Source organism: Chamaea fasciata, unplaced genomic scaffold, assembly GCF_029207755.1.
Source record: "Chamaea fasciata isolate MVZ Bird 193981 ecotype frontalis unplaced genomic scaffold, bChaFas1.0.hap1 SCAF_12, whole genome shotgun sequence".
Classification (NCBI taxonomy): Eukaryota; Metazoa; Chordata; class Aves; order Passeriformes; family Sylviidae; genus Chamaea; species Chamaea fasciata.
In genome coordinates, this window is record NW_027094097.1 from 6,358,520 (window position 1) to 6,381,944 (window position 23,425).

Sequence of the window (23,425 nt, forward strand, 5' to 3'; positions counted from 1 at the left end):
AATTGTGAAGGCTTCACTCAGCATTGGGCAAAGGGAGCCTCTGCAGGCAATTATCTGTCATTAAAAGAATTGAGACACAAGATCAGATTTTCTTTGATGGGATGTGCAACTGTAGTGATGTTCAAAAGAAGGTCATTCCTGCTCTTTAGAGCAGGGGTGGTATCAGCCAGGTTTCTGATGGATTTTTATCAGTGTTGATGTGAGGAAATGGCTTTCCCAGCTGATAACATCTTTGACCGAGTTTCTTGAACCCTTGACCTTTATCAGTCAAGGTATATATTGAATCCCCTTGTTAAAAATAAATCCCAAAACAAGTTACATGAAAAAAACAACTTTCAAAGGAACATGCTTTATAGTATTATTTTACCCAGAATCCTGCTTTGTTACAATTCAAGTTTTTTATTGCGATTATAAGAATAGCAAGTTATTAAGAAATGCCTCCATAAATGCTACACATCAAGCCCTGCACTGGCATTCCAGGTGACCTTACTGCCCTTTCAGCACTCTTAGAAAACAAGTAAATCAGTTAAATTGCTATGTATTGTTGTTGTATGTTGCTTAATAATACTATTTCACCCTCCAGGTAGCTGTGACTGTACTCACAGGGCTCAATAAAGAAGCGTTTTATGATGTCAGTGTCAAACTATGCGTTTGACTTGAGCCATGTACATCACCACATAAATGAAAGGTGTCAACAGAAGGCTGGAGCAATATAATTGTTCTCTCAGTAAAAAATAAATTATTTTCCGTTTCCGGAATGATGATGTTTCTGTACATGGAGGGGACTTCACTTAATGAAACTCAGGACCAAACTTGCAATTTGACCAGGTCAACAGAATTCATACCATATCACATACAGTGTGATTGTTAGTACTTGGAGAAGTAATCACCCATCTCTGACTGATAATACTCTATTAACATCTTTTCATCAGATTGTAACTGAAAATTCTTCAGCAACTCCCAGTTCTCCATGCTCTGCACTTTCTGAATCATTTATTTCGGAGATCTTGATGTTTGTTGCAGCAAATAACTGTACTTTCAGCTTTGTGAGGCATGGCATCATTAAACTTGGGACTTTCCTGAGAAGCAGACATCTCACCATCACCAGTGGATTTTTCTGTCCCTCTGTGAGTAAAATGGCCATCCAAACATTCTGGAAGGGAAGTCTTGGAGGACTTTGGCCTAGGTGTATGGCTGCAATCTGATCATCCTATAATACAGAGGTAAACTCTGGCTGTAGTGCTCTGTCAAGACTTGTACACAATAAACATGAAAGTTAAAGGCTTAGTAGGTATATTTATTGTGAATGACCAGGAGCGTTAATTTTCACCATTAAAGAATATACACCAGCTCATGTGAGTGTGTTTCACTTGCTGAATTCCTCTATCAAACCCTGCTTTAAACTGTGCAGCTGCTGGAAGTGAGGCTCTAAGGTCAGGATTGTTGAAGTTGGCGGATATTAGAGCTTGTGGAAAAGATGTTGTAGGTCAGTGCAAGGGAAACCCATGTCAGAGAATCCTTATCTGAAAATGCTCTCTGGCTTTTTGTTTGCTTTGTAATGTCAAAGCAGGGTCAAGAATGTGATCTGTATAGACAGAGTTTTGAACATTTGGAGTTTTTACAAGAAAATGTTCTTTTTGATGTTTAAGTCCCATATGATGGGATAATGCCTTTTGGTAGGCCAACTGATAGAGCTGGGAGGTGGGGAGAAAGATGCTTTTTGTCCTTTGCATGTGTTGTTGGTGCAATAAAGTTATTTTCTGTCTCTCTGAACCCTGTCATGCTTCTCTCTTGGAACAACCATAGCAGTAAATCCTACTTTACATAGCTTAAGGAGTGTATAATCTGCATGTTATTGTTTCTTGTGGAAAAAAAAAAAAAAAAAAACAAACAAAAACAAAAAACCCCAAACCTATCAGAATGAGGATAGATCTCTCTGTTTTCACAAACTGAAGATAGTAAGAATAATTTAATAATTTCTCTTGCAGAGTTCCCAGAGGGAATTAGTTGGGCAGGACAAAATGTAATGTGTATGTGATGTTGAGGAGTAGACAAAATGCCATGTGTTTTGTCACGTTGTTCCAGTAAGGGTGGTTATGCTAGGAATAGGAATTGCAGCTCTTTGTTATGTTTGGTTGTGCTTTCAAACTCACATGCACAACTTCCCAGGCTAGAAACTTACTTTTTTGCCTCCTCCTCTATGAACAGAAAACAGGTTTGTGCAGTAATTCCATCTGTTCTACCATCTTTCCCAAAAGCATTTAGATGCTTTGATACATTTGCAGAATGTGTGACTGAAGGTTAGAATATCAAAAATAATTGCATGTATATTGGAGGCTGGTTAAGGTGAAAAAGGCAATATAATATCATCATTTAGGGAAAAGACTCTCAGTTTCTGCCATGGAGACACTGCTGCACATCGAGGAGATGTTGGCACTGGTGGATATAGGACTGGTTGGTCGCTGAGCATCAACTGTTTCCTTCCCAGCTTGGCAGATGTGGGGAAGTGCAGGGAAAGAAGAGGAGAAAATGGTGCAGGATTCAGTAAGCAAAGATGGAGTGGGGGAGCTGGAATTAGCTTGGTGGGAGGATGAAGGGTGGTAAGACCATCCCCAGTTCTCTTACATCAACATTACCTGTCAGTACAAAGTTTGGGAAGGCCAGTACCATTTCATCTGCAGAGACTGTCATCCTTCTTCACAGATTATTTAAATCCATTGCATGTATATAGGTATATGTATATTTTTGAGCAGTTTTTAATTTATTTCATATGTGAAAAGACTTTATTACTTGTTTATTTGAAGTATTTAATGATAAAGAGAACATGTGGACATCAGCAGAAATTGCATTCAGCAGATAATATACAAACAGGTATTTTCTTCAACAGCTTTACCAAGGAGCAAAGGGGAGGGTGAAATCCCCCAAACAAATGCTGCGTTGTGGAAAATACTTCTGATATTATTTGATACAAGATAATATTTAGAAAATAACTATGCCTCAAGAAGGTGTGGGCTAGAATGCACAATGTCTTAGTGTGATACTTAAGGCAAAGAGATTTTAAGGTTTACCTTATGTGCCATGTATATTGATTAAATACCAAATATATGGTGGCCATTTCTAACCATCATTTACTGTATTGATTTGTCAGCAGTGGAACTGTAATAAAAAAGCTATTGATTTACTGTCCTTATTTGCTTATGGGCTTTTTATGAATTTTACACATTGTTTCCTATTTCTAGATTATAATTTTTATGTGTTTCCTCCCTTTAAGACAAGTCTGGTCCTCTCTGAAGTTAGAAAAGAGCAACAAATTGAGGAAGAAAGGAATGAGACCATCAGCTGCTTCCTGCTCCTTCTTAAGGAGAGACAAAACCTGCGTAAAGAATGGACAGCCAGGTGAGAGATACCCCTATAAATCTCCTTGAGTGGGGAAAAGTGACTAAATTTTCACTCTTCAAATAGTAATTCCTTGAATGGGATAGTCCGTGTTCCTGTGGGGTAGACTGCTCCCTTGTTCACAGCACAGGCCACTGATAACAGCTCGGTAGGCAGCACTCAGATCTGAGGAGTGGTGCCACCTGTGGTGCCCTCAGGTTTTCCACCTATTGCTGACAGAATGAGCCATGCTCTTTGCTGGAATGCTCTGCTAAAACTCCACTTCTTGGCTGCTTCCCTCGTGTTTCCCTGTGGTGTCCTACTGGTGTGAACGGGGTGGTGTTGGGTGAGATGGGCAGTCGCGTGTGTACTGCTGGAGTTCATCTCGTGGGATGTTCTACTGCATCCGGGCTCTGAAAGAGAGCTCACTGCTGTACATCAGGAGATGCTATTGGCAGTGTTTGAAAATTGTTCATGTTTGTACTCGGAAAGGTTTGTGTTACTGGAATGTAAACAGCTGAAGGCGTTTCAGAAGCACCAGATACACCGTACTTTTGGTTTGTTCAGAAACAGGTGAATGAAAGAGGATTTCCACCATGTTCCACCTTGTCCTTCTCTTAGGCTGCTGGATGAGTTGATGTCACCTTTTTTCTCACCTATGTCTAAAAACTATAGGTTTATACTAATTTTGTAATCTCTTACTATTTTCTTATTTGATATTTACATAAAATATCTAGCAGTCTATGACTTTTTCTGCCAAATATACAGCTTTTTAAAAAACCAGGAGATGTTCCTTACTTTGAATACAGTTTTTAGTCAAAAGTATTTTTAAATCAGATTTTTGTTATTCAAATTTCGCACTTAACTGGCATAATTGTTTTACTTGCACTAATTAAAGTTAAGGGGGATCTCTTGCATTTTGCTGGTGTAGTTCCTGAAGACTGAGATTGCTTTTAAAATGTTTTCTGTAGATTTTGGGTCCGACACTTGGGTACCTTTTCTGCTCCAAATAATTACAGCAACTGAAACTCAAACATTTTAGGAATTTTAGATAAATTTGAACATATTTACACGTAATTATTTTACTAATTGCAGGCTATGTTTTATAAGTTTGTGTTCCAGTGAGTATTTGTATACTACTCATTTAAGATCTCAGAGTAAGCTGGCTCTAAAATATTTTCCATATTATCATGTGGGGTTTACGTATTTCTTCTGGAACAATTTAAGTCATTTTTATGGGGGTTTTGTTGGTTTTGTAAATTTTTTTTTCAGTTGGTTGGGTTTTTTTTTTTGGTGAGGGGTGGTGTTTGGTTTTTTGCCTTCCATCACCATGCTTACTAAATAATGCAGACGTTTTAGCTATGTTAGAAACAGAGGAAATCACTTAAAGCTTTTCTATGGGACATGTTCATCTTCGTTGTGAAACAGAAAAGAAAGCTTCTAATGAGTGGAGTACCTTTTTAGAGTTAATTTTGTCTAACAATGATTTCCTAATACACAAAGTCATCAGAAACCATGGCAATAATGAGTAATTTAGAAGTACTGTGGGTTCCAGTGTGCCTGGCCTGGCTTGCTGCTCCCAGGGAGCTCCGGGGCTGCAGCCAGGGCTGCAGTTGGAGACGTAGCCCAGCCTCTGACACAGCAAAGCTGCAGCTCCTGGGGGCTGGGAGAGGCACAAGCAGATGAAGTGCAGGCCTTCTTAAAACTAAACACCTGAAAGAAAATTTCAAGAGCGTTGTGCCTTGAAAGTTCTAAAAGAAAGTGTCCTTTGAGTATTAAATATCCATAATCCTTTTTCTTTCCATTTGATGTTTCCCATCCCAGTGACCTATCTGGGAGTCTCATCCATATGATCTGCATAAAGAGGCTGTTACTGTACACCTCACTTGGCTCCATCAAAGCCTCAGCTCAGTGTCTGGAATGAAACACTGGCTGTGGCAGCCATGGAGCACACAGTGCTGAAAGTTATAAAACGTCCGCCGTGGTACGAGCAGGGCTGCCCATGTTTTAGAGATCAGTCTATTGTGTACTTTGGAATTACATGAGAAAAATGTGCTTGGACAGGAAATAATTAGCACTTGTCAAAGGGCAGGCAATAGGTTACAGTACTTTACTTTCAACAGGCTATCAGGGGATCAGCTAGATTAGATAATAGAATTTTTTTTCTTGTGGAAGTTAAATACAGATGACTCTAATTACCTTACATTGTGCATTAGAGAGCAGATTATGAACAGTACAACTTCAAGAAATTTAGGTCAATGAAAGGAGGGCAGCTGGCAGAAAACTGCACTTGGTCTTTGTAGAGTCATGTAGTCATTCTGTTCTTTCTTGTGTTTTATTTGTATCATTAACACCTGAAATGAAAAAATAATAATAATAAAAAAAGACATACCAAAACCAACATACATGTTGGGAACTGGTGACACAGACTGACTGAACTTTTGGAAATTTATCCTTTCCCAGAGAAAGGCATATGAACTGTTCTGACATGTACCTACTGAGTTAAAGCATATTCTTGTGTTATTTGCTTTAAGTTGTACTAGTGTTTCTGCATATTAATGAGCTGAAATGACTCCTTAAGATATTATTCCGGCCCCACAGCCCAAAACACATGGCAATGTGCTTAGTGTTGCACTCACCATTTCATAGACTTGTGATGCAAAGATGTCATCAGAATCTTAAGTATCTGAGCACGACTTCCAGGGATTCAAGTTGTTCTCTGAGTGGTAGTGATCCAAAATACTTCAGGTAGGACTCAGTGAATGTCCTCTGAGTGTTAACAGAAACGGTCCAGAGTTTCCAAAGCCCCAGATTTGTTTATACTGTGTGATAGTGCCTGATGGACAGGTTGTTATAGCTGTTAAAGAGCTGCTCTAGCCCTTTGAACTGACCCCTTCTTGACCTCTGCCTACAGAAGGTCACTGTTCAGCTTATAAAGTGAGGGGAACCTCAGATTCTACTGTAACAAATAGAGGGTGAAGGGAACAGCTGTGAATTTTGGACTAACCATGCAAACCTGGATAGACTTTTTAGGGTCACTGTATGATAATGAAAATTGTTACCAAATTATATGGAAATTTAACAGCAATAGTGGGAAAGAGAGGGTGGAGTCTAATGCATTGGGTTTGATAAATGAAGTGTGAAGTTACCCATCTGGCTCTAGACAGCCCTCTTTTTCTCTACGAAAGGGAAACATTTAAAAATAACCATGGTACATCTAGAATCAATGACCCATACAGAGAGCTGGAATAGATCAAGATTTAATGGTGACTGTGGAAGAAATTATCATTTGAAAAGTGAGACAAAGGATGAGAAAGTACAGTTCAATATCTGCACCTGATTCATTTTTTAAAAAGGCCTTAATATTTTTCCCTGTTGATGATGTTATTGACATTTTTTATTTTACTTTTTAACTGGAACCAGAAAAGTTGTTATATCACAAAGAAACAGGGGAAAAAGAAAAAGTACTTGAATTTCAAGAGAGGATGATGCACTTTTCCTGATCAGTAAATGCCTGACAGAGCTGGGGTGTAGTTAAATAAAATTGTATTTCTCCTAATCGAACTTGTATCATGTTATAATAGCATTGTCTTTAATGCTTGCATGACATACTGCACTTAATTGCTAGTAGGTTTTTGTTGTATTTTTCATAGACATACATTTACTACCAAACTAATTTGTCATCAATAAATCAACAAGAGATTAAATTAAAGGGTAGTGTTTAACTGCAATGAAAATATTGACTGCTGGAAAAAGCATGGTTAGTTAAACCATCACTAAAGTATGGGGTTTTCAAATGGAAAAATTGTATTAGGCCAAAATGGTTTTATTATAACACAGACTCTGATGTCCATTTTACTATTTCCCTCAGTGAAATTGTACCATTTCTCCTAGGGGAAATTTAACTAGATACTGGAAAATGTGAAGTTTTGGAAAAAGACATAATGAAGTGGAAAGTTTGGTAAAATTATTTATGACTGTTGAATTTTCATAGTTGTGCAACTTATCCAAATTGTGAAAACTTAGCTTCTCTCTAAATCATCATCTAATGACGAATTGACATAGTGAAAACAGAAAAAATATTCAATAAATAATCTGTACCAAAGTAAGCACAAAATTCTTCTGGTTCATGAGATAAACTGCAGAAAAGTGTTAATTGATTATATCTTGTAAAAATCAATAACTTATAACCTTGCATCATCAAAATAACACAACGAAAATTTCTTTTTATGGGGTCATTGTATAACCCATAATATTTTGTGGACTGGGTCACTATTTCTAGAATTTTTATATTCTTGCATTTTTGCATGGCAGTGGAAGAAAGAACCTCTTACTTGTGACAAATCATGTTAGTTTCAGGTTTCAAGTCAGATGAGAGCTGTAATTCCTCAGCAATTTTTGCCTTTGTCAAACCTCTTCTTAGATCTCACAATTTTGTCACAACGATTTAAAGGCATATATTTTTTTCCTAGGTAAAATGAACACTTATACTACAGAGGTAGTCTTAGCTCTCAACAATGAAATCTGGATTTTTTGTGTTGATATTTACATAGGAATATAAATTACCAGTACCTAGTGAGAAAATTGAGTCCTAATCTGGATGAAAATCTTCAATTCTATAATAAAAAAATGAAGTATCTTAGAGTGGAAGCCTGAAATAGTGTGCATGTTAAACATGATACAAAGTGGAAGATATTATATATTTTATTTTCTGTTTTGAAAAAAAAAAAAAGTTCATTTTTTCTTCTTATGCCTAACCTCCCTATACCTTGGAATTTTAGATCGTAACTAAGGAGGTAATTGAGATAGATTTTTACTCATTTTAGCTCCAGTAGGAGAAAGTGGTCTTGATGTAAAGAAAGACTGTGTTTCCTCTGTAGCTGAGGAAATGTTGATGGGTTAAGAAGTTAACACGGGCTTTGAGAAAATCAGAGCTTTTTTTTCCTTTCTGTCACAGGCTTTGTGTATTTTCAGGAACCCATAAATGCTATTTTTCAAATGAAATGTGATAATACCAGTTCAAAGACTGGTTGAAGAACATTGAAATTTTTTTTTAACTCTCACAGACCTGGCAAGATGATAAGTATACAAAATAATGTGAACTCCTAAGAAAATACAACAATGGGAGCTACACCAGTTCCCAAGATTTTACAAACCAGAGATATCAAAGTTTGTCAGAGAGCAGGGGGAAGTATTTGTGTTGTTTAAAACTTGTGATTATTTAGTGTAAGATGAGAATGACAGATTTCTTTTTCTTTCCCATGTTGTGGAATCCGGTATCCATGTTTCTGCTATTAGTGAGGATCTCAGTACATACAGCTGTATGATCTCCAGTGTGTTTTTTGATAACAGTTGTCCTCTCTGGACAATGGGTCTCAGTAAGTTAGCAATGAGCATACACCAACATTTTGATTCACCATTTTGGAAATCAGGGGGAGAAAAGGAGAAAATTACATTTGGATTCTTTGACATTCATGCTTTAGGTGTATATGGTGACTTCTCCTTAAAAGAAGAAAATGAAAGTAAGATAAACCAGGTTTTCAGAATGTAAATATATTTAGACAATATGTGGAGAAGGTAATTTGTGGCTGAGTAATCATGAATACTGTATATTAATCAAGAAGATGCTTGGAGTCAGACTGAAAACCAACATTGCAGGTTTCAAATGAATGGAGAAAACACTGCAAAGTCGATGAAGTTGTCCGGTCTCCTGCTGTAGTTATGCTTAGACATCAGCTGCCTTGATTGACCTTTGACTTTCCTCCAGTTGCTTAATGCCAGATTTCTTTTGCTCCTCGTGACCCTTCCTGTTTTACTGCCTCTCTCTTTCACCTGTGTTCCTTGTATGGAGGAGTCTTTGAAGCAGCCAAGCTTGGGATCAATAGGTACAAGTACTCTTCCGAACAATGGAAATGCAGCTTGATTAAATGCTGCTGTTTAGCTGTTCCTTTGAAACTGTCTTGACCCTTTACCCTTGGAAAGGCTATGTGTTTACAAGCTGTGGCTTCTTACAGAAAATCCTGCCTCTTACCTTGTGATGTCACTAGATACACAGAAATATGGTGCAAAAAAGTTACCCGGTGTAGCAAAATGGTATTTTAGGGCAGGCTAAGAAAAGCTGCAGAACTTCAGCTCTGTGTCTCTGTGTGCAGCTTTTGTTTGTGTCACCCTGTCATTAAGGCACTTTGTAGGGATTGTTTACTCTGAGTGTTTACTTAATCATTCTAGTTTAATTTTAATTTTTCACTTCTGAAATCCATAGACAGATGCATCATCCTATACCCGAGTAACTACCAAATGAAACTTCTTTGACATTTTTCTTTTTTGATTTCATGATTTTTTCTTCTTGTGCTAGTCGAGTTTTTCGAATAATTCAATGGCACTTCCAAAACTGGAAATTTACACAAATTTAGCCTTTATTTATACTGTAATTAAGGCTTCAAAAAAAATATGATAAAGAATTTTCCCACTGTACCAGACATTAGACAGTTATTTATGATTTTTATGTTTGGTTTTACTTGGAGAGGCTTTTAAAGTCAGCATGGGTGAAATTTCCTTATTTATGTAAGCTTCCATAATTGCAGTACAAGAAAGATAGTGTTGTTTTTCCAGTGGCTTGACAGTGATTTGTTCACTACCATTGGAAGACTTGAATGCTGGAAATGGAGATTATTGCATTTCCAGGCTACAGGATACTGGAGATTGACTAGATCACAGAGGTGACAAATTTATAATCTGTGGAGACCAAGTGTTAGCCACATCATCAGACAGTTGAACCACAAAGTAGCATTAGCATCAGCTGTCATCCTTTCTGCAGGAGAGAATGGTGTCTACCAGAGGCAGGGGAAAAGGAGAAAGGCTGGGAGAGTTCAGAGTGTTTTACTGTGCTCTCTGGCTGCCCACATTAGATAAAGACCTGGTGTTACAAACTAGGGATAAGGTGTGAGTGGTGCAGTGAATGAAAAATTATCATAGATTTCTTTTACTTTATCCACTGAGGTCTATTTCTTCTGCAGTATCAATCCATTCTTTCCTTTGCCTTCAGCAGAATGTGCTAATGTCATCGTATGTGACATCCATTAAACTACTGGCAAACTTACTGTGAACTAAAACTTTGTCTAAAACTAGACATTTAAAATTAAAAGAGTCTGAAGACAGAGTTCTTTCTTCTGTAAAAAAATAGAAGCCTGATCCAAACAGGACTTTAATGATTTTAGTACCATTATTGTTATAGCTTTACCTGTCATAAAGCTGAATTAAATGTTGAATTTGGAAGTGTGTTAAATAATCTGTATCCTTTACCAGTGGTGGTAACAGAGGGCAACTTAAAGGGTTTACCCAGCCAAATGGTGCTGATCACGTCATACCATGAGTGTGAGTCAGCAGATGCTTACATAAGTTCATGACTTAAGCCTTAAAGGCTGTCAGCCTTGTGTTAGTAAAGTTTTTCCACATACATAGAACTTGATGGCTCCAGGGATTGGCAATGAAATACAAAGCCTTTTGTTTTCAGGTCAGCAGTTTAAATCCGGTTCAGGTAGGTGGTGCCAAGGACCATTCCCATTGGGTATCTGTGTTTGATGGCCTTTGTAAAATGCATCTTTTCTCCAGCCCTGGTAGGCAGGTGCGTGTAACACATAAGGCAACTGCTGCAGCTGACACTAGTTGGTACCCTTGCTGGCGCTTCTGGAGCAGCCAAAAATCAAATGGATGTTGAAACTGAGCAAGGTGCTGTCAGTGCTCTGAGCAGTCCAGGCCATAGTGGTGAGGGGGTGATAAGCCAATGAATGTCATGGATCACTGCGGGTAAAAAAGAGGATCAGGCTGTTGCATTGTTCTACAGTGTACTTTCATTAAAGTTGTGGTAGCACGTGCAGATAATCATGTGCTGGGAGAGGGGGTGCATTCCTGGGCAATCCTAACAGGATTGGTGAGAGAGGGAAGTGCAGTCCACAAGGAGGTCAAAGAATGGCTTGGGGATGTATCAACTAATGTGAGAAAATAAGATGAACCAGAGAATAGGATTTGATTTACTTGCTTATTTTCACTACTAATGAGATCTTTTGGGCATTTGAAGAGTTTGATTTGGCTACTATTATTTCTTCCTTTTATTTTGTATGAATTTTCAATACTTAATGTATCACTGCTGTGGAATTATTAAATTATAAAGTATGCTGATATTTTAATATAGCTAAAAAGGGAATTTGGCATTTCTTAATCATAAGAGGTTCGGTAAAAACAGAGAACTTGGGGACCTGTTACAGTGAATAAGTTGTTTTTATTATATTTGTCTTATTTTGGTAAATGACAGCAGCCACAAATGAGAATAGTGCTTAGAGCATATGTAATAAAAATAGAAGAAAGTCCTATTATAACTTACTTGAGCAGTGCAGAGTTTGTGGGACAAGCCAAGAAAAGTCTATTGAGTGTTAAAGTGAGGGCGGTAATACCAGGAGAAAAGAGTATTCTGTCGGAAAATGAGAGTTCTGAGCATTCTAAGAGCTACCAATAAGAGGGCAAGCTGAATGGATCCATCAGTTATGCCCATGATACGCTGTTCAATTTAGCGCCAAATTATGCTGGAGGGTATTTTTTGTACAGGTTTAGACAATACTGTTAAAAATTTTGCCAGTTGTTTTTTGGCGAGCCAACATTTTCTCGTTTTTATTTTCTCGTATTTAATGTCAGCATTTGGTCTTCCTGAGATATAAAAAATATTTTTATCAGAATTATTTTTGACCACCTAGTTAACATGAATTTGAGCAAGTGCCCAAGAGAGGTGAAGCAATCCAAGTACCCACTGCAGTGTAGATGACTTGCTGGCTGCACAGCATGTTTACTATAAGGCGTAGTGTACTGCATAAAAGATCTAAGTATTTTATATTAGACCATCCTGAAAGCACTTTAGGTATTTGCCCTTCTTTTTCTACTTGGAGATCTGGATAATCCCCAAATCCAGATGTGTATTATTAGGGATTGAGGGGGAGATTGGAGGAGGGGAGGAGAAGGATTTGAGAGGTAAGAGGGTGCAATATTGGAGGAGGTTTTTGACTGTTTTGCTTGCCTGTAGGTGACACTGTTGTATCATTTATCTGTACGTTTTCACGTATGTTGTCCAGGGACAAAAAAAGAAGTTTCATCGAAATAATTTGAAGGATTCAAAAAAATAAATTTCACTAATGATTCTTTAAGCCTTGGCTAGAGTGTAGAGTCTTAGATACAGGTACACGAATTGCATGTTCACCTTCCCAAAGATGGCAGCAGTTTATAATATTATTTCTGATTAACTAGCATTGCATCTTCAGTTCTGTATTCCCTTGAAAGGTGAGATTCTAAAAAGATTGCTCTGCTTTTTTCTAAAGACTAATGTAATAAACCAAAATGATAATACACTGATGAAAAAAAAAATCTTAATTTGCTGCTAAGTTACAGCAATATAAAGTTAAAATGTTTTTCTTTGCTCAAGTCATTTAAATTAATAATGTGTGTCATTAAGTGAAATCTCACAGAGGATTTTTTCTTCTTTGCCATTAAGTCTGCTGGCTGCAGCGAAAATGAAATATTCTATGAGGCTTGAGCAATCATCTATCTCTAAGCTACAGTGTGCCTGCTGCCAGATGTTCAGGTGCTGGTGCTGCTGCTTTGACATGTATATCTCTTCCAGGCAAAAAAAACAATATATACATCAGTCCAGGTGCAACGTGGCCTTGCCAGCAAACCTGCCTCCTCCTAGCTGTGACACTCATCCACTCCCCGTCAGAGTGTGTACGTTGGAAGGGGATTGTAATTAACCCCTGGAAAGCATAGGTTTCACTAAAGTGATGTGCACAGTAATGATATTGTTAGCTTCCTTAATTTCCAGTTTCACCATCAATTATGCCATGTGTTTCATCCAGTTGGTGCTACCCTCCCAGTGTTAATTATAACCTACAAGACTGTTACAGTTAATTTTATGGCAAGCATATTGTCTCTTCAAGGCTCCACAGCAGCTCATAAATTATCTTGAAGGTAAAATGTAACTTGGGGAACTAGTTATGAAAATTCCATCCATCTCGCTTAGGAGGTGCAGCTGCTACTGTCAGCTGCCTCGCTGTTGCATTGTGAAGGAATTATGGTGGGTCAGGTTTAAGAGGCGAGGCCCAGGCTGTCACTGAGGAGAAAGGCTGTCCTGGCCCTGTCAGACAAGTACCTTCTGCCAGTCCCTTGTGGTTTCACTTTGCAGGCAGTAAAAGGCAGGCAGTGCAGGTGGATAGTCCCCAAGCTGTCTCTATTCATTACTTTACAGAAACTTGTTTTAGGTAGGCAGGTACGGAGACCTTTTCACTGTTGTCATAATGTTAGGCATCATCTGCAAAGTGCAAGATAGATAACTCTATAAATAACTCGCTGTTCTGTTGGGCTGGGCTGGTAAAGAAAGGATGATTAGCACTGTAGAGGCCCATGAAATAGCTCGCTGGTTTGTAAAATGACTGTTGGTTTAATTGTAGCAATAGCTTGGTCTGGAAGAGCACATCTGTTCGCCTTTATTTTGCATACACAATAAGAGGAGGGGCAATTTCACTGCTAAGTAATTTGTGTTGGAGTTTCACATTAAATAAATTAGCATGGGCTTATATGGGCATTATTTATGACATCTGTGTGTGTGTCCTGTTTTTTTTGCTGAAGGAACTGCAAACACTCATTTCTTAAAGAGAAAAGTGAGGGGGAATAATAAAAATAAAGCAGCCCATTGCTCAGAACAATGAGATTGGCATTCAGTGCTATTTATCTTTTAGTAATACACTTTTATTATTAGTATAATGCCATATTCCGCTCTTTGTAGCAATAACACAAGACTGCCATAGACCATAATGCCTTGTTCTGCTGTCTTTTCCTTTAATATTTTGTATTTCGGTAGTTTTAAATGCTGTTAAGATTTGGGCGCTCCTTTAAGAATAAAGCCAAAGTGCAAATCAAATTTCCTGAGAGGCTTTTTATTCTTCCACTCTTTTGCCTTTTGAAAGGCCTTCTGTGTTTATGGTGTTGTTTCCTAACCTCATTTACAGCTGGGAGGGCACGTGAGAAGGAATACTGAAAGCTGATACTTTTCCATAGGTAACCACCGTGCAGATGTGAATGTACAGACCCATTGTGAGTGAGTAAATGTTATGAATTCAATTGAGAAAATGAACAAACACAATAATGAAAAACATTAAGGATAATTCATCTAAATAGATATTGTTTGTTTGTTTTGACAGTCTTCATTCAGTTTTAATTATTTTTGGTTATTCATTACACAGGGAAGAAAACATTTTCAAAATAGTGCTGACATTGTAAATTAGACCTCTTATATGTTTAAAAAGGGGGGGAAAAGGCTCAGAGCCTGTAAATCACTACACTTCTAATGTATGGTCTTTATTTCTTTTCCCTTGGAATTTACAGTAAATGTGGCTTGTGGTGTCTTTTAGAGTTCCATCCTTTGAGTCAACAGCACACATTTTGATTTATTCCCAGAAGAAACCACTACATTTCAACTGACCAGTACCCTGTATTTCTATTTGTTTAGTTTATTTAGAGGGAAGGTCTGCATTAGGCAGAGCCTTGGGCAAAACAGGATCACCTCAAGAGTAAACCCAGAGGTGTTGCTTCTCAAAGTTCCGTTTTGGCTTCATCTTTTCCTCACCTCCCACAAAAGAGAAGGGGAAAAGTTCTGTAGTGTTGCTGGAATATTCCATTTAACGTGGGGTTGCTTCACCAGGTCATGTGTGCTATTTTCTCCTACGCTGTAGGATGCCAACCTGTAAACAGAAATTATCCATAAATATTGCCACAGCAATTCCTGTCTTGTGGGGTACTCCCAGTTAGGATTCTGCATCACAGCTGGGGGGGATCTGCAGCTGCTGTAGTGTAATTCTCATCACTTTGTGTATGTGCAGAAGGCTGAGACAGGAGAGAGCTCTGAGAATTCAGGTGTCCATATTGTTTTCTTAGGAGATAGCTTGACTGCTGAGTATCCAAAACTGTAACATTTATTTTATTTAAAGTCGTGTGAAAGTATCTGGATTATTGTCATCATTGTCTCTTCCCAGCTTGATTTTTGCACCATTGCAATAATGCTGAGTTTAAGAGTGTTACTCTTGATTTAAGTTACTGGGGTTGAGAATAGAATTAGAGCACAAGTCTTGATGAATATCCTTCACATTTTCTGGTGATGGAATCTCAGGCTTTGGTTTCGATACTGTTGCAGAAAGGGATGCATCTGATTTGAGAAATCTTTGTGTTTTTAATTTGACACATTAAAAGTGTGTTCTTTTTTAAATACAAGATTTTTTTTAAATTTTGTTTTTTCAATTTAAATGCAATTGAATGAGGAAACCTTTTTTTTTGATAGGAAAAATTGGCATTTGGAAAGAAAACTATGAAGTGTTGAAAAATCATTTTTTACAAAAATGGATTGAATTAGCTGTAGCATAATTGGTGAGAGAACAACTCAGGAGTTGGATCTGAACCACTTAGTTTCACAGGCAGACACATTTAAAAAATATTGCTGTTTCTTGCTTGACATGACTCAATATGTTCTATTATCAACCCTAGAAAAACTGAATTTTCAAAATAGCCTCAGTGCTAGTCATTAGGTTCCAAAAAACACTTGGAAAATAAGGATTTGAGGGATTGGCTTGTGACTTTAGTCTTATTTATGGCACAGAATTTAGACTTTTTTTTTGTTGTAAAATAATTAATTTAAAAGAATACAAACTGAAATGTTTACCAGTTAAGTGCACTATCAGGCAAATGAATTTCCAAGAATAAAAATAATTGTAGCTCAAATATACATGAATATAAAAGGGATTTAAATCTGTGACAGGTTGTGCAAATCAGTGTTGAAGCTTGATGCTTCAAAATGTATAAAGAAATTGCAATTTTAATTGACAAACAAATGGGGATTATAATTTTCTGCTTGTTAATAATTTTAAGCTCAAGTAGCATGGGGGGGAAGGCTGCCCTTTTAAGGCCCTCTGACCTGGTTTTTCTCTAAGTCAGCCATTCTATAATTTGCCTTGGCTGGGAAGTGTACAACTTTGAGTAGGATTGCCTGGCTGCCATAATATTATGCACATTTAGTTGTGTAATCAAACTTGCATGATTAATAAACAAGATGTTGATATGCATTTGGTTCCTGACTCAGCAGAAGTATGAAACAAAATCATTTCAAGAACATTTATAGTTTCTTTGAAGGAAAACAGCTTGAAACAATATAAACAGAATCATGTATGTGAGTTTTCACATGTTCGAGGCAAGCTAAGTGTTTCTCTGATTTTTGCATGAACTCAGGTCCTCTTGTCATTCGGTGTAGCTGCGCACAGAAGTACTTTGTTAGAGACATTCCATTCATGGAGTTGGTCTGTACTTTTCTTGCTGTGTACATTGTCTCTACAAGGAAATCCTCCGGGTATCTCATCAGAGTATTTTAAAGCAAACAAAATCCAGCAAAAGAAAGCCAACCCCCCCTTGAACTTTATTATGTAATTCTGTTTATGAAATATGTGACTTCTCTTTTTTCTCACTGGAACCTATTGGTATATGCATTAGTGTGCCAACATAAATGGTGATCCTAAAAAGTGTTGACTGACTTCTTCTGCACGCTCTTAATTGCTAACTGATACGGAAAACTCTTCCTTCAGTTTTTGCTAATTCTTATTTTTATTCTACGAAAGAAACTGTAAGAAAGCAGTCTCCTATCAAATATTTTTTTAAAAAAAATTTAAGCATACAACTTTTAAAAATGTATCAGTTATTATGAGTTATTATTCAACTGCCATTGAAGATGAATACAGAAAAATAATTTTGTTTGCCTGCTCAATTTTTACTCAAATCTTGGCCTTTATTTAAGCATATTATTTTTCTGTGTCACACACAAAAAAATAACCCTACAAGATTTATTGGCGTTTGTATGGAAAAAATGAAAGGATTTTCATGTTTTGTAAGAAACTTAATACACTCTCACAGATGGCCCAGCTCAGGTGTGATTTTAATTATGAGATAAAACAAAGCCCAACACAGTAGGAAGTAGTCTTAATAAACGGCCTGAAGCTTTTGTCTTCATGTGTCAAAAAAGCCTTTTTATTGTGTGATGAATTTTTTTTTTCCTAACTGTTTCTAAAAATTGGTTGAAAAAAACACAAGGGCTTCCAAAGTTCAAGTGAATTATTTTGGTAAAGTTAAAAATAGGATATTTTTTTTTTTTTTCACTTTTCCTCCTAACAAGTTTAGACTTCTGGCAAATGGTAGAAGAAAATGCATTCATAATAATTAAACCTGCAAGGACAAAAATGCTTTATTTATAAGTAGAATAATTTTCTAATTAGATGTCATCATTGTTTATTGCAGAATCACATTGCTTAGTAGTAACAAAGACTGAGAATTTGCTAAGCTTGGCTTAAACTGCAGTATCAGAAACTAATACTAATTTAAGCCTGGCTATGGTATTCAGCATTCATTATTAAAACACAAATAGTATGATCCTGTTGTTAAATATTACTAATATATTCTAATAATGTTGTACTGTCTTTCCCTTAGTGGGAATTATGAGGACCTCATGTTAGGACCTCAGTGTCCTGACATAGTTAATTATCCATAGATAATGGTTTTCAGCAGTGGCTGTTCTGAACATCACAACCTCACTGTTAAGGGCTTAATAAATATTTGCAGACTCAGGTGCAGAGCACCTATGTCCTCCTCTGCAGAAGCAAACAGCTGTGGTTGCCTTCCTGTGCCATACATCACCCCCAGCCTCTCATTTGTCCTGGCAAACCTAATGGTGCAAATGGCAAGTTTTATGTCCTGTGCTGGACTGGGGTAATGTTTGCTGCAGAAATGCTAGCTTACCTTTCAGGAGTCATCTGTCTTTTCTAATGTAGAAATATCTTAGGAGGCTGAGACTTCAGGGGTTTGTTATTTGAATGCTGTGTGTATTGATGAAATTATTTAAAATGTCACTTTAGAGTGTGTGACTGCTATCGCCACCCATGCTGGAAGGTGGAAAACTACAACCAGATGGTTCACAATTGAAATCTGTATCCACAAGCTTACTTTTAGGGGACAGTTATTTGTAATAATTATTTTAATTATAGGACAGTGAAGAGCTTAATCATAATGAGGTTTTACAAGTAATACAGGTTAGGGATTTTTTTTTTTTTTTTCCTGTGTGGTTGAATACATCTCATGGGAGGAAGTACCCATAAGTTCCAGGTAGCCGTGTATCACCTTGAATTAGGGCCTGGAGTAATGGGTGATTCTTACATAGCATCCCAACTGTAATTGCTGTTGAATAATGGAGTGATAGGAGGAAACTCTAGGTTTATGTACATGGAAGTGAGCCACATTCAGACAGAGACATTCTAGAAATGGCATAACTTACATGGCCTTTGATGATTAGTAGTCAGCGAGCTTCTCTGTCTAACCAGTTACTATAGCAGTCATATTTGAAATGCTACTCAAAAACTCCTGGCATTCAGTCCAAAAGAAACCCACCAGCTTAACTTCTTCATGTTTTTCTTACAGATTTCAATGTTTTCAGCAAAAGCCCCAAGGGGAAGTCCTTGGGTTTTTTCCTCAGAAATTTTTATTCTCTGCTTCCTCCTTGCCTTGCCATCCATGCATTGTTGGTCTTCATCCTTTTCCATTTTTGGATTTTTAATTAATCTTGTCAGGACATATTCGTCATGTATTATGAGAGGGTATAATATAAAGAGTAATTTATAATAAATTAATAATGATGTGGTTCAAGTTTTTGACCATGTGCTGATTAAAGGACCATTTGGAAGAATACTGTATGGTCTATATTCTACAGAATTTATAGTACAGTTTAGACATTAAAATGATCCTTGTCTGTCCTGTTCTGTACTAAGCACTCTGATTCTCAGATTTTCTAGGAGATCAGTTATTGCTGAGCAGGGGAAGCAATCATGGTTGACTTGCATAGATTTCTGTGAGGCGTGGATCCTCAGGATTGGTTACTTTGGTCTCTGGAACACTCCTAACTGGTTTCTTGTTGTCAAACACACAAATTTTATTTTTCTCACCACTCAGCAAACTGTATTGACTACTGGAAATCAGTCTTATGAGTGCTGTGAGCTTTATGTTTCAATTGCAGTTGTGTTTATGGTATTGCTTATTCAGGTATGAATTTGGTACAAATCTAGAGAAAGGAATTTTAATTCTGATGTCTGATTGTCTTTCCTACGTATTAATCCAGCCCTGGTGACCAACTAAGGGCGAAACACAAGCCGGCATTACTGGTCTGTGTTACACTCACAGATGCTGCATTCTCCTTCTGCTCTAACATGTCACTAACCTGGCCTGGATATTATTATCCAAGAAGTTATTAATGTCACATAAAAACCCCAAAGTCAACAAAGGTGCTGTGTTTCAGTAGTGCTAGGCTGTTAGTCCTAAGTGTTATGTCTCCCCATCAAACAGAAAATGCAATGGCAGTGCTCGCTTTCCCTTAACTTTTAATGGTACAAATGCAAAAGTTACATGAAAAACACAGACGTTACTCCAGGATCAAACTCAGTAATTTAAGTCAATCATATTCCTTTCGGATTGGCTGCACTTTAAATTGTGTTGTAACTTTTCTGTTGGTAGCCTGTATCCCTTTGAGTCATTAAGAAAATGTAACTGATCTTCATCTGTTTGGTTGGAGAGGGTGGGGGGTTTAATCTTCAAAATAATCAAGGCAAGAAGCTTTTGGGTCATGAAAGAAAATGTTTTCGATCCTTTGTTGTCAGATACCACAATTTTCTCCACAGCAAACTTAGATGAAACAGAAAACTGATACACTGAGCCACTGGAATTGCAGTCTTGTAATTTAGAAATATCCACTTTATCCTTTATAATTCACTAAGATTCTTCAGTCTGAATCTGATATAGGTAGGAGCCAAGACAAACAGTAACCATTTATAATCATTCAGAACAGTTTGCATTTCCCTAGAATGTAAAGCCAAAGAGTTCTTGGCTTTGTTTCATAAGGATAGAAAGTGTATTTAGATTGTAGTATTCACCATAGCTACATGTTTCTGTAGTATCTGCAAGCTTTTATTTTCGGCATTATAAAGATGTGAAAATATTGTTCACTGAAGTTTCTCACTTTACCAGCCGAAGAACTCGATTTAAGGTCTTTTAACTTGCTAGAAATGCTGTTTACAAAAAGCTGTCTGCAGTCTTTCAAGCAGGAGTGAGGATGCAGTGATACCAGGACTGCCATACGTGTGCTTATATGAAGTAAAGGGCAGGTGTGCATCCCTTCTGTGCGGGGCATTGCCCCGCAGTGCTGACACCTATTAAAAGTTTTGATCCTTCAGAATACTTCTGAATTAACAGCTGACTTGCTGGACTTTTAAAGAACAAGTTCTGCAGCAGAGAGTATTTGCAGGACTGAGCCATAAAATTGCCTTTTTTTTTTTTCCTGTGATTTACTTGTTTTAGAGGTATTTGCCAACTAGCTATAGCTTTGAGTGAGGGTTCCAGTTGCACAGGATAAAAATGGAAACTACATTTATTTTGCCTCAGGAGTTTTAGTCCTAAAATTATAAAGGCTATCAAAATAGGTTCTGCCCCCATTTTTGTATGTTACTGACCTCCCACCCGATACGTGTGTGCGTGCACACCTGACTTCCAGGTAGGTATGTGGAATTGATACACAAAGAGTCCTTCTAGTGAAGAGAGTTTGCCAGAATATCATTCAGAATTTGTCTTGTCTTGCGCTGTCCTTCTGAATTAAAAGTTACTGAAGAATCAGAGCAACAGTGTAATTGCTCTATACCTCCAGAAAGTTCTTTTTAGTGTAGGATAAACTGTTTATTCTACCTTATATGGCATTTTGAAATTCCTAGACGAAATTGCCAACATATATGACAATGAAAAAGAGAGAAGCCTCATGTTTACAAAATCCATGCTGGGAAAGCATTATGGCAAAAAACATTGTAGTACTCTACCCTTTACAACTGAAATTTGTGAAATGTTTTGCCCCTGGACATAGGTAAGTTTGTGGTGAGCTTTCCACGTCTGGGGTCAAGCACCAGCAAAAGTTGTGTTTTCCTTAGATGTGAGCTGGGCTGGCATTTCTGACAGACGTGCAAACAGATGCAAGCGTTGTTGCTAATGACAGGTGATTATAAGTGGCGTGGGTGCCAAGGTAATTAAACCATGCCTTGACAGGAACATTTGGTGAAATGGTATTTCAGCATTAGAAAAATTGTTGCAACACTTTTTTTCCCTGCTAAGCTCTAACCTGAATATCATTCATTCTGATTCTTTGGCCTCAGTGCTCCCAAACCTGCTCCCTGCTTTATGTATAGAGGTATTGAGAAATAGCTGAATAGCACCAATACATATCAGTGGGGTTTTGGAGCTTGGAATTGAAGCATCTGCTTCTAAGAAGGTTTTTAGCATATAAATGCAGTATAAAGTCCAGCATGGAGGGATTGGTGATGTATTATCTTACTTTATGACATGACAATGGTTATTGTGCCAGATTTATTAATGGCTGAATTATTGTGCTACTGTTTGTCATATATTTCTTATTGGACATCTTAACTGCTTTTACTGCTGTGAATTGTAGTTTCTAAATCTATTTAAGATTTTTTTGTGCGTGTGAATGTACTTCACAGTGAAATACAGTTTATTCTTAAAGTGAAAATAATGGTTGCTTCAGAAGTAATGCACTTGGTATTAGAACTTTTATGAACTTCAGGCAGTATCTTCTCAGCTCTTCATACTGCAATTTCACAGTTTAAGATGACTTTATCTTTTCCAATTTCTGTAGCTGATAGTGAATAATGCTAAAGTTCCTTATTGATCTCAGAATTCCAAGCAACACTTTATTTAAAATATTCACTCACATATTGCATCAGAGCAGTGCAAAAATCTGGTTTAATCCTATAAATTAATCAAAATTGATTTAATAAAATATGAAAGATCTAGTTTAGGGATATTTTTCCATTATTCTGTATGAAATTCATTATAATCTGAGGATGGAATCTAGCTCTTCACATTATTGATGTTCCTTTGGTTTTTGCTTCAGCCTTGAAGCAATAAGTGTTTAATATAATAATCTCAGCTGAAATTCTGGGCTTCTACGAAATTTGGGAGCAGAATTTAATCCTGTTCATTTTTTGTTCAGGGCACTCAGGATGGAAAGAAATTATTTCTCTCTGCTCGTTGATCAGGACATCATTAAGCAGAATAAGAACTGCTACAAATATTCAGTTGTAGCTAATACAGTCTTAACATGTGGGCTGCGTACTTAGCAAAGGGTCTTTGAAATCGAGCCACTTTCTGTTTGAAGGTGGTTCTTAAAAATGAAGTTTTAAATATGGTGAATTTTCACATCACTTACTTGGAGAGATGTAGTTCAATTGTTTCTTATGTACCTTTCTTCCACATTCTTTTAAGAAGGTAAAATTGAGGTAAACCCATCAAGATGACAAGGAAATTTTCATTGTCTTTTGTTGCCTTTTTATTTCTTTCACTGATCACCCAATTCAAGTCTCTCAACTTTGCATCCCCTGAATTCTAGTGAATGGGATAATAGAATGTTGATGTTCAGCTCATACAATTGCAGCGTTTTAAGCCTGAGAAAGATCCTGTAAATAATTTGTATCGTTCAAAGAAGCTGCCTTGAATGCATCTGATGAATTCAAGTGTGGCAGAGGTGAGTGGTGCTCCTGTCAAATGCTGCAGCAATGACCTAGCAAAGTGAAGTTGTGTTTTTCTACAGAAAAAATAACTTAGGGGATCACTTGTAAGGATTGTAAAGCTGAGAAGAGAGAGGGTAACTGGCATTTTTGCATTTAGAATTTCTACGTACAGGAGTGTTTCAGAGGTTAGAAAAGCTTGGCTGTTTTCCATTGTCTTCAGTGAAACAAGGTGTGCAAGTTGTGCTCCTGTTACTGTTTGCAGCTTATAAGTAAAAAAACCATAGCAGAGAGAAAAGGATTTGGATGCCCATAGTTAAGAGAGGTGTAATATTTGTAAAGCCTATCCGAAATAAAATCAATGTCATATTGAG

General features: G+C 37.2%; 1 protein-coding gene across 2 annotated transcripts in view; it reads left to right on the top strand.

Annotated features, from left to right (window-relative positions):
• Positions 1 to 23,425, top strand: part of FTO (FTO alpha-ketoglutarate dependent dioxygenase) — a 222,274-nt gene that overhangs the window by 93,904 nt on the left and 104,945 nt on the right. For both annotated transcript variants that reach the window (XM_066194284.1, XM_066194285.1), the window contains one exon: positions 3,272 to 3,396. In XM_066194284.1, the coding sequence (XP_066050381.1) occupies positions 3,272 to 3,396 (125 nt within the window). The remainder of the gene's footprint in view (positions 1 to 3,271; positions 3,397 to 23,425) is intronic.